Source organism: Molothrus aeneus, chromosome Z, assembly GCF_037042795.1.
Source record: "Molothrus aeneus isolate 106 chromosome Z, BPBGC_Maene_1.0, whole genome shotgun sequence".
Classification (NCBI taxonomy): Eukaryota; Metazoa; Chordata; class Aves; order Passeriformes; family Icteridae; genus Molothrus; species Molothrus aeneus.
In genome coordinates, this window is record NC_089680.1 from 24,191,793 (window position 1) to 24,203,935 (window position 12,143).

The 12,143-nt window shown below is 35.5% G+C and overlaps 1 protein-coding gene across 5 annotated transcripts in view; it reads left to right on the plus strand.

Annotated features, from left to right (window-relative positions):
• NFIB (nuclear factor I B) overlaps positions 1–12,143 on the plus strand; it is a 166,100-nt gene that overhangs the window by 138,508 nt on the left and 15,449 nt on the right. For 2 of the 5 annotated variants that reach the window (XM_066568723.1, XM_066568720.1), the window contains exons 9-10: positions 2,235–2,400; positions 5,944–6,026. The exons of 1 other annotated variant lie outside the window; for it this stretch is intronic. In XM_066568723.1, coding sequence (XP_066424820.1) covers positions 2,235–2,400; positions 5,944–6,026 — 249 coding nt within the window. The remainder of the gene's footprint in view (positions 1–2,234; positions 2,401–5,943; positions 6,027–12,143) is intronic. 2 more of the 5 variants (XM_066568724.1, XM_066568721.1) reach the window with 1 other exon arrangement.

Below are 12,143 nucleotides of genomic sequence, written 5' to 3' on the forward strand. Positions count from 1 at the left end.
TGGGGGATCACAAACTGCATGTACTGAAATCACTGGTAAATCCTCTACGGCTGTCAAAAAGCACAGGATTTCACCCTCTATTTGGATGGAGTAGGGTGATGTACTGCACTGCCATTATGTTATCACACAGGGAAGAATTTGGTTTAGAAGAAAATGGGGTATAAGTATAATCTTTTTCTTAATCTTTGTTGGAACAAGGAGTGTGTTTGCTCATTTGGGCCATATGGATAAGGACAAAGCTGAGGTCCATGTGAGCCACTGGATCCCCGGCTGGGATCACTACAGTACAATATAAGGAGATACATTTCTGTAAATCATCATGGTCTCCTGTGATCTTCAAATTTATTTTAATTTATTCTAATTTATTCTTGTCTGTCTTTGGAGACAGCTGCTTTTGTAAGCTGATTATACTGTCTGTTTAAATCCATACACTTCACAGAATCTTCTTTCTTAGTTTTAATAAAAGTTGATCATTTTGGTAAGAGATTCTCAGCTACTTTTGTGATGTTAGTATACCACATAACCTAAGGCTTCTGAGGCAGCCTTGTGGTTGCAGGTCAGTGACTCTACCTACAAGCTACCAGATGCAGCTGAGAGGTGGTACTCCCTCCAGCAGGCTCTGTGGACAGCTGGGCTGCCAGGACAGGAGAAGAGGCTTGCATCTGCAGCAGATTCCCTAGAAGCATAGAGAAAATCCAGTCCAACTTAGTGAGCATGTCTTCCTGACAAGAGTTGTGTCTAGAGAGCAACTTTTTCTCATTAGGAGGGGTAGTTTGCCACTCATAATTACTGCGGTTTTTTTACTGTTATTTTTCATTGTAAGGCTTGTGATTTTAGAGAGGGAAGTTAGTCAGCTAACTGCTCTATGTTCCTATGGATACCATATTGGTTTCCATTTGCACTTGTATTTTCTAGTGTTTTCTGCTAATTTAGCTTTAGATGTCCTAAACAAGACTCTCCCTTGGGTGCATTTGCAAAGTTTAGTGAATCATACTGCCAGGAAGTTTCTTGTGCTATTAATTTTAAATTTCCTCCTTCTCAATTTTATTCCATTACCCCAAGTATGCATTTCCTGTATTTTCCAAATAATTCCTTCCTCTTCTGTGTGTTTATACTTCTCACATACTTGTGGTAATTGTGCCAGTCCAGTTATTATTTCATTACCATAGTCATGCTTACCTCCTTTAACCTTTCCTTGAATCAGTTGAATTATGTCCTTTATCAGTCCACGTCTTTAGGTTATCTTAATTTGACATGATGCTTCTGATTAATAGATTCCAAGTATTTCATGTTTGTATGACTCTTTTAAGATACTTGTGACTCATAGAGCACACAATCAGTTTAAGACAGAAGTTATCAGCTGCTGTTGTAAAAACCATTTACTATGTGCTAGTTGTTATTGCAAGTTATTTACCCTTGGAGTACTTGCAGTCATGCAGAATGTCTAAGGTATGTTTAAGCACTGGATAAACATATATTTACCAGTCAACATTGCCATATTCAGATGTGCCTACATGTAGAAAGTACCATATTACCTTGATGACCTGTACCTGCCACAGGGTCATATGCAGACAGCCTCTTGTATCTATGAAAGAAGTGTCTACTTATTATACTCTTGACTTGCAAAGTTCCCATTATTAAACACTTCTGTGTTTTTAGTAGGTGGCTTTTTGCTAGATGTTATAATGTGTACATGATAGTGCATCATATCCAAACCCTCTACCCTATTCCCTGATTGTGAATCATTAGTTAGCTTTCCAGTGTGAGAAATCTCTGTGGACAGCTGTGGTCAAGTCTTGGTTATTCTCCAAGTCAGAGTGGTATGGCATGTGAATACAGAGGTTTTACATCAATTGTTTGCTCTTAATACTTCATACATTACAGCCTGTGCCTGGTCAGTTTACTTCTGCTGTCATGGGATTTTGGTTCACAGACACTGCATGAGCAGCAAAAATATTTTGAAACAATCTGATGCATGTGCACCCAGGTAGGAAGAATGCGGAAGACTGCTTACCAAAAAGTACTGCTACCTAAGCATCCAAAAAGTACTACCTATCTGAAAAGGGGCCTGTCTGGTGAAAATATCACATGGAAATACAAAGCCTATTTAGAGCAGCACATTCAAAAACACAGGTGCTATGGTGATGGGCAATTCTGGAAATCCCTAAAATAGGTAGGCTCCTTAAACACAACATGTATGTTTCACAAGGCATTCTTTTGGTTTTGTTTTGTAGCCTAACAGCAGTGGTCAAGTAGTAGGGAAAGTGCCTGGCCATTTTACTCCAGTTTTGGCACCCTCTCCCCATCACAGTGCGGTGCGACCTGTGACCCTGACCATGACAGATACTAAACCCATCACTACATCCACTGAAGGTGAGGCATCTTCACCTACAGCAACCAGTAAGTATTTCTTTAGGAAACAAAAAATGTCCATCAAAGATTTGAAATTATTTCAAATTGAGGCCAGAAAAAGGCGCCTTTTCCTACTATTTGACCAAGTGAGTGCTCATCATTTTACATGGAGAGCAAACATGGTCTGACTGCAAAGCTTTTCCTCTCAAAATTTCAATCAATGGATAATGTTTCACAAACCAAAGTTTGTGACATGACAAGCAAAATGAAAATGAAAAGCCTGCATATTTGACCACTATTCAAGGAAAAGAAAATGTGTTTTTTCATCTGAGGTGGACATTGTTAAGACATTGAGAAGCACACCCAGACAGTAAGGTTTTACAATGACCCACAGATGGAATTCCAAACAGGGACTGGATAATTTGCTCCTCAATGAACTTTCCTACAGAAATCAAACCTTGTTAAAACACATGCTGAATCGGAGCTATGATAATTGCATGTTAATATAGGTTGTGTCATTTTTAGCAAAAACAACTGTTGTGGCAAAAGAAAATTTTCATTCCTTGTAATTTCTACAAGGGATGGTAGATCCACTGTATGTGCTTGTTGTTTTTTAAAATAGAAAGCAAAAAACTCTAACTTCAATGTTTTAATCTCTTTACTACATATAGGATCATGTTATTTGTCCTATTATCTTCAATGGAATTGCAGAAATACAGGCAAATATCTAGACTAATTTCTCCCTTCAGAATATTCATAATAAGTGGTGCAGAATTCTGCTTTTTAACTGAATTTTTGTTCTGAATTTCTGTTGTCCTTGAACTTTTATTTGGATTTGAGATGGCCGTGTTACCAGCATTTAACAGAGTAGTGAAGATTTTTAGGAGACAGTTCCAGATTCTTGGAAAAAAATCTTAACAGTCTTTAAAAGTATTAGTCTCTTTAGGATTTGTAACATTTAAATTACTTGTTCTAGACCTATTTAATATTTGAACTTCAGATACACTCCCTAACTATTGGTCTGCCATTAATGGAGACCATAAACTATCCTTTTCAGGTGTTATACCTCTTTAAAACTTTTCATTAGCATCTGAGGAAGATGTGAGACTCAAAGGCATAAGATGTAAAAGAGCAAACTGTTTTAAGCATTTATCATAAAAAGATAGTAACTTTTGGAGAAACTACTGCTGAAGTATAAATATATATATACATATATATATATATATATATATATATATATATATATATATATATATATATGGAAGTATTTTATTTATTCTTTCAGTATACTAGTTTTGTTAAGAGGTCTTAAGTATAATAGTTTTGCTAGTTTTGCTAGGAGTATGTCTGTAGCTTCACTGGTGATTTTTGGTACAGTTTTTGGACCTTTTAAGAAAAGTTAGTTTTAGCAGCAAAGTAGAAGCTGATGCTCTAAACATTTGCACCAGAACAGAAAACTGAGAAAACTAAATTCTTGTACAGTTTCAAGTACTTGTGGTTTCATTCTACTTTGACATGATTGTGCTTGGCCTACATATCTCTCTTAGATGAGGACAGGGTTTCTGATAAAAGTGGCAAAAAGAACACAGTAAATGCCAGAACTTTTTAGGGATGTTTTCTGGTTATATGACCTTAATCATCATTATAGGAAAGCATACCTAATCTGTACATTGTTCTACTACCAAGTGAACTATTTAGATCATATTTTCCAATCAAATAAGCACCCAGTTTCTTGTGCAACTCATGGGAACCTGAGTAGCTGATTCCTGCGGAACCTTTAGAACACCTTGGCTTAGATACATAAAATAAGGCTTTCTCCATGCTTCCATATTAGTTTCCAAGTAAATTCTTGCCACTACAGCACATAAATAATAATAGGAAAAATCCCTATATGCAAGTTTTTTTCAATGTGGCTGTACTGCCTACAAGATAGGTATACAGCTCACCTGCTCAGGTATGTTATGATTCTCAGAAAACTATCTCCTTGATATAGGCTTTTGACACTGGGTTGAAAACTGTAAGAGCATAAAAAAATGAAGAAATATAGCTTATTGATGAAGAAAATAACAATAAAAATGAGGGATTGTGTCCTTTTGATATATAAATTATATATGAATGCATATAAACTGTATAATCAGTCAAACTGTATTATCAGTCATAATAGGTCCACCGCACAGATTACTGATGTTAACCTAATGGGAAAATCAACACTTAGCATGATTTATACATTGTTTTACTTTTATTTGCAGTAATTGACTGTTTGATTGGTCCAAAATACATATAGTTATATATTTATATAACTTGGACAAAAAAATATCATTATTATTCAGTGTGATGGAAATAAATTGACAAATGATTTGCACTGCTTTTCATTCTGAAGTGCAATAGCAGAATTTTTATTAATGAGAAAGAACATCATGCTTTACAAATAATATTTGTGGAACCCTGAGGCCTCCATCATAATTTCCTTCTAATAATTGGTTAATTCTTATTATAGTTTTTCAGTAAAGCCTATTTAGTGTATATAGAATTTTTAATTTTTTAAAAAATGAATACATTTTCTTGGTTTTTTTCCCATGTGAACTTAATATTAGCAGGCCAGTTTAGTAAGTACTCTCATCTAGCTTCTCACTGGCATGCTTGTATATGTCTGTCCAGTTTTAGTAGTTTTGCTACTAAGTCTTTGCTAGTTTTCCAGCAAATTTCCAGGCTCTGATGCTACAGATTGCAGTGTGGACATCTCCACACTGGTAAGCTGAGTAAGACCACCTAACTAATTTGATAACTGCCACATAGGAACATAATGACTTTTAGGAATTACTGGGAGAGACCAGAGAGGAATTTGTCCTACAGGTGGGGGATCCATTCCCTGTAGCTAATCCTAGCTTCACTTGACATTCCCTTTCTCCTCAGAAATGGATTTCTTCAATCTTCTGAAGCAGGTAGAGAGAGAATTGTTTTAGTCGCTCCCCTCAGAAAATATTGTTTTCTGATGTATGGTGGAGTTGAATGTTTTCTGTTATATTGCACAGTAAGAATTAGCTCCCTTCTTAGGAAAATATAAATCAGATTATATCCCATTACTGCAAAAATTCATTTAATGCCACATAAGCAAACTTTTTGTTCAAATTTATGTTCTACTTTTACAGTTGTTTGGTACTTTCTCGTTAAAAACAGGGCCTTTACAGAAATAAAAATATCATGATCATGAATATTTTCTGTCAGCATTGCAATTTCAGTGATTTCACCGTTGCTTTAGATTGGTATAATAGAAATTAAAAGTGTGATTAGTTCAAATAAATAAATTAGGAAATAAGTTGAAAAAAAATTAATCAAAGGAACTACTATTGTCAAGAGACATCATTGTGATTTACACATGCAGCTTCCATTGAAGTTTATAGGAATTTACACATGCCTTTCCAAATTTGGTCTAATATTTCTTTTGCTTTCTCTTAAAGGAAAGCCAAAGACACTTCCTATATATTGCAAAATCATAACTCTGGATCTCTCATGTTTGTACTGTACCTGCACAAGGTAATAGATATGATAGGTTGGTATTTTTATCAATATGTTTTGTTCTTCCTTAATCAGCCTATACAGCCTCAGGCACATCCCAAGCCAATCGATATGTGGGACTAAGCCCAAGAGACCCATCCTTCCTACACCAGCAACAGGTGGGCAAGTTTCACATAGGTGTAATGATGTAGAGAAGCTTTTGTGGTATTACCTTCCTACATGCTGCCACGGGTATCTTGGATTAGACTGAAATCTTGAGGTTTTCAGCACTTGTCATGTGAAGATGATGTTTGTTCGAAACAAATTGAATGCTTTAAGAAATATCAGTTCAGACTATTCTTTCTTTCTTAGATTGGTCCCATCTTAAGGAACTCCTGATATGTTTCTTTCAATATTTTATTTTTCAGGCGTTCATACATTTAATCTTTAATAGGATTTTAGGAAGTAGAATGAGGTGTTTAAGAAACAAATACTAATTTCAAAATCAGTTTATAAAAATAAGCAAAACTTTCAAAACAAAAAATACAGTTTATTATTTTCAAGTTTTGTTTCCATTTCCTCCAGATGTTTAACACATTTCTTCATTTTACTTTTAGAAGATCGGTTGTAAAACCAAATTCTCAAGGCAGTGCATTATCATTTCTAGCGTAATAGATTTAAATTGGTCTGCTGATTTCAAACGTGACAAAACCACATTTTTATTCTAGTTTCTTACATCATTTATATTTCAAGTAGCATTTTAAATTTCACATCTCATTAATGCTGCAAATTTAATGCAAATGAAGTGTTTACCCAAACTGTGAAAATATAGAGCTGAGGTTAATGATGGCATACAAATAAATTAGCTGCAGTCAGTAGCAAGGCCATGCATATACAGAAATGGTACATTTCAAAAATAAATTCAGACCCTTTAGTATTTTAATGTACTTTATGATGTGTGTTTGTGTTCCTCTTAGATGTTAACAGTATAGGACTTTGAAGTTCACAGCAATAGAAATGTTACAAGGAGAAAAGCTGAATGTGGCAATAAGAAAGAGGGTGTTAAGTAGGCTTGGTATTTGTCATACTGTATTTTTTTCTCAGACTTGTGTTACTGTCAGCAGTTTATATGCATTTTTGTTTCATTTTTCAGTAAAACCTACCTGTTCTACATTGTTAAGATATAGCTGACCCTTGCTTCAGCTGAAACTCCCTATCCATACCCACTCACATGGCAAGGAGGCAGTATGTCCATTTTAAAGGTCACCACATGCAGAGATCAGAGAAAATCATAAAGATGATAATTTATTCAAAATAGCTGATGCATTGCCAACTATTTTTTTGACTAGTAAGATTAAATTCAAACATCTATACACTTTATTATGAAAATATGTAGTGACTATTAGTAGCTCCTCCAGCCATTAATTTCTCAAAAACTTTTCTGCCATATTGTTTTGTTAGATTTTTTTTAACCTCCCCAAGATTTTTTATTATGAAATATGTTGTAATTACTATGAAATGGTTTTTTTCAAGATACACAACATATGATTATTGTTTTTTAAGGCACACACAACACCTCTCTTTTTTATGCAGAGTGAATGTAATTTGTAGAGTTCTTGTGAAGTTTTAAACAGTGTTCTTTGAAATATCTCTGACATCCTGTTAATTTAGGGATGTGTAATATGTTTTTTCCCCTTTGTAGTTCTGGACACAATTCTTTCTGCAGGCTGCTCCTACTTAGGCCAACTCCGCGTTCCAAGCTCATTGAAAGACTTCTCATCACATGCCAGAAAGTAGTAGAAGCATTTTTAATTTTGTCCTGGCTGAACTTGACATATATATTGCTGATGTTTGGCATCTTCTATTTATTTTTGTCTTTGTGTAGATCAAAATAGATTTCAAAATTTCAGCAGTGTTCTTGGAACATCAAAGTGAGGGGGATCTCATAGGTCTTTGGTACTGACATGTGTTGTGTCTGATACTCCCTTCCGTGGTAAAACATGTGGCCAAATGGCTTAAAGGGAAGGGGAAACTAAACTAAATCTCATATTCACTTCAGAAGCAGAAAAATTATTTAATGCTACTGTGTTAAACCAATGTTTCCCTTTTTAAAGTGTATTGATTAATGGTCTCATTGTATTAATCCAAGAGCATCAATTGGTGACCAATGAGCCATGTAATATATTTAAAAATATCAATGTTTTATTGTCTTTGTGCTTAACTCACTATTCTCTTCTAACATATGCAATGGACATGTCTGTGTTTGCCTGAGTGTGTTTGTGTGTATGAATGCCTACAGATGCGTAGAAAATTAAGGACTAGTATGGCCAGCTGAAACTATCTGAAAGAACAGAATACTTGAAGTTTTTCAGATGGATAAATATGGATATCTAAGTATTTATAGGTATGTTTCTAATGAATTAATTACCTTCACTAGTTACCTTCATTAGTTACCTTCATCTCCAATTCTAGAGATGACACGTGTGTGTGTGTGTGTAGAAAGTAACGTAGAGCATTGAGATTGTCTAAACAACTTCAATAGAGCAAAGGTTATCCTTTGGTAAGGCACAAATGGGATTGATTTACTATGTCCTTTCATTACTTTACAACAATTCAAAAGAGACCAGTCTTCTTGTGGCATATTTTAAATGCATTTGCTTTAAAGCAACCCATGATGAATGAAAAGAAAAATCAAGGGGTACGTGAAATAAGGTGATTAATCATTTTGTATTAGTGGAGAGAAATTTTCAATTAGAAAGCCATTGGTTTTAGTTCCAGAGAAATCTTTTAAACATTCCTCCCTGTAATGCACAGTGACCCCTCAAGAATAAATATTGTCACTAGTACCTTTTTTACTTCATTGGAGGAGTCTTTATGAAGATTTATTTTCTCTGGTTATGAGGAATATTAGCAAGTACCCACGAGTAGTTTTTTTTGCTGTTAAAAAGAGCCATTATGTAGCCCATTTAAGTTACAGTAACCACAATGAATTAGAAAGTTACACATGTATTTTGTAACACACGCTCACATGGAGTCTGGACAAAGTGATAGCTTCCTAGAAGTTCCAGTAAACCATGTACCGCAAAGCAACCCTAAATACTCACATTTAGATAGGAAGCACTGAAAAAAACTTTGAAAGACAATACCTAATAGGGCCAGTGAGAGAATTTTTTGGCTTTTACTGATGTGAATACTATGAAATTGTGATGTTATATGCATTACTTAGCCTGTAACATTGATATTTAGAAAGACTAGATTCTAATGGGGAATGATAACTATGCAGTCCACTTTCTGATACACTAGCTGGTGGATCTCCCCATTACTTGCCTTGAAATGCCATCTATTTCTATGCTGTGGCATAAATAGTTACAAAAAATAACATCTTGCTTCAGAGGAATTTGGAGAATCATATATATCTTGGCACTTACTTGTAAAAAAATTCATATCATACCTCCTCTGTCTATTAGAAATGAGTGATGACCACTTGTTTTTTCTTTTTTTGATTCAGCATCAGCTTCTGAGACTTGTTAAGTGTTGATAACATAACTGCAGGAAGAACACCATGGGAGAGGGCAAGGGACATGATAAGAGCTAGTAACTGAATGAGAAAATTTTTCTTGATTTTATTGTTGGTCATTGGTGGAAGTATTTTCTGAAGCCAAATCTAATGCTCACTGTTATTTATCTCTGCTGAGAGACATCCTAGCTAAATTAAATAAAATAAAAGAGAGGTGGGTAATCTTTTCAGTTATATGGGTGCACCTTCATCCTCCTCCTCCCTATTAATGTGCATTTATTGAAGATTTCTAAGCCTAGACTAGAGGAAAAAAACAACAAACAAACTGAGGAAAGTCAGTCAAATTCTGCCCTCTGTAAGTGGACACAACTCCTTGCCAGATTCTAGTAACTTTGTCTAAGGAACTTTAATGGCCAGATCATTAATTCAGTAACAAAGTCCTAATGATCAGGATCCTCACAGTTATGTGATGACATTTAGCCTCCTTGTGTCATGGTTCTCCAACTTCATGGATTTATTATGGTATTGAAATGACAAACACTTAGAGTCAGGTCATGTTGTTTCTGGCAATAATGCTAGAAGGTTGCCAGAAATACTAGTCATATACTTTGCCTGTGTAAATAGTTTAAAAAGATGGATGGATGGATGGATGAATGGATGGATGGATGGATGGATGGATGGATGGATGGATGGATGGATGGATGGATGGATGAATGGATGGATAGATGGATGGATAGACACTTGTATTTATTGCAAGTGCAGATGAATAATACCACAAAAAAATAAGGTTTCTGTTCGAATGAATGAAATAACTGCAAGGTTTTTGTTCTTGACCATTTAATTTTAGTGCACCTCTGGCCTTGTATGGATGATTCTATTTTTAATTAGAAAACATAAATAAATGGAATAGCTATTAAGGTTGTTAACAATAATCTCTAAAACTTTCACTGTGTTAACTAATGCTGTCCCAGTTGCTGAGGAGTTAATGAACTCTTCCAATTTTTGCACTGATAAACTCAGTGTCATGGTTTTCACTAAAGCTTCCACTTTCTGGGTATGATGCTATGTTGCATTCATGATTTTCACACAGATTTTACAATAATGAGTGAGACCTTTTCAATATACATAGCAATAAGGTCTCCAAAATAATCAGAAAACTGTAGATAGCTTTTTATTTCCCACAAATGCCTTCCCTGTCTCTTCAGTAGAAATTTCTTCTTACCAGATGAATCCTTTAGTTGCTGAGCTGCACAGTTCAAAATGTAGTTCTCTTCATACTATATTAATCACGGAAATTTTGAACTTAAATGTCCACTGAACACAGAGTATTTGTTTACAAAATGTTTTGAGTGGATGTTACTTTTGCATTCAGCAGCAGCTGAAAGAAGAACACAGGCGGACTCCTAAAGAGAACTTGTCAGTAAAGTCAGGAAACAGGTTATCAACACTTAGCCTGTTCTTATTGTGTCCCTTATCATAATTGACAGTTTGACGTAAAACTGGGTCACATGATTGCCAGGGAGGTATGTAAATGGCTAAGAGGTCACCTTTCACATAAGCTTGCTGGAAAGGAAACACATTTAAAGGAAGTTTCAGTCAGAACAATGACAATATGCAAATGTTAAGTTTTATGGTCTCTTCTCAACTAACAGAAGCTATAGCAGTCTCCTATTACACTTTCCAAATTACAATTCTTCTTTCACTAGCTATCACAGAAACTTGAAATGGATGTTAGTCTTAGCCATTCTTTACATACAAGGCTACAAAATCTGCTTAAATACTAACCCCTAAAAATCATTCATACTGTGATTAAAGATTGAGCTGTTGGGCTGTGGGTTTTTAATGTATGTGTGATTTGCATACTTAAAACACTGCAGGATGGTTGTGCTTGCAAGGTGCTGTTTAAACTGTGAAGACAGCTATAGTAAAATCTAGCACTTGGGTAGAACTTCACATCAGTATGTCTCACAGCTCTGGAAAGTGTAAAACAAAATCAATTTCCTGGCATTCTACAGAAGAGAAGCATTCAGTCTTCTTCTTTGCTTGTCTCCAGGCCTGTGTCCACTTCCAAGCTTGTGTTCCCTTCCTGTAAAATATCTGAGGTGAATGAAGGAGTTGCACTGCCTCCCAGGAGAGATGCATGCAGTGCTTTGTGCTCTCAGCTGCTTCATGAGTGCAGCAGTGGGGGTGTGTCATAGGAATAAGGGCAGAGCCTAGGATCCAGGACTAGGAAAATGCCTCAACTACCTGTGAGGATTCCTCATCTTCTGCAAGGCTGGGCATCCATTTCCACTTCATAGTATAGACTCATCCTCTTTCTCTTGTAGTTAAATAAGAGATAAATAAGAAAATCACTGATAATGTTTTGAGGATGGAAGATGTTATGGTAGTGAGGTATTTGTGGCTTGCTTTGCTAAAAATCCACAGAACTGTGGACTCAAGGTCAAGTCTGTTCAGCAGCCTTCTAGGGAAGACTTTTCACCATGTCACATGTCAAGTCAGGTAATTGATTTTTCATTCATAACATACATTTGAGAAAATTAGTAATGTTTTCAGCAGTTATTAGATATCTCCTGGGGACCATTTCTTATGACTCTCTACTGAGGAATGTAAGTTTTCTCAATTAGTTTCCTGCCTCTCCTCTTCATATATCTTGCAGAGAAATACTTTTAGGGTGGCTTATAGTGGGTAAGAATGACTGTGCCTTCTCCACTCCAGCTAACACTGTAGCATGGTTTTAGAGGTACCTAAGTTACTCTGAGGAGAACTAGACAGAAAG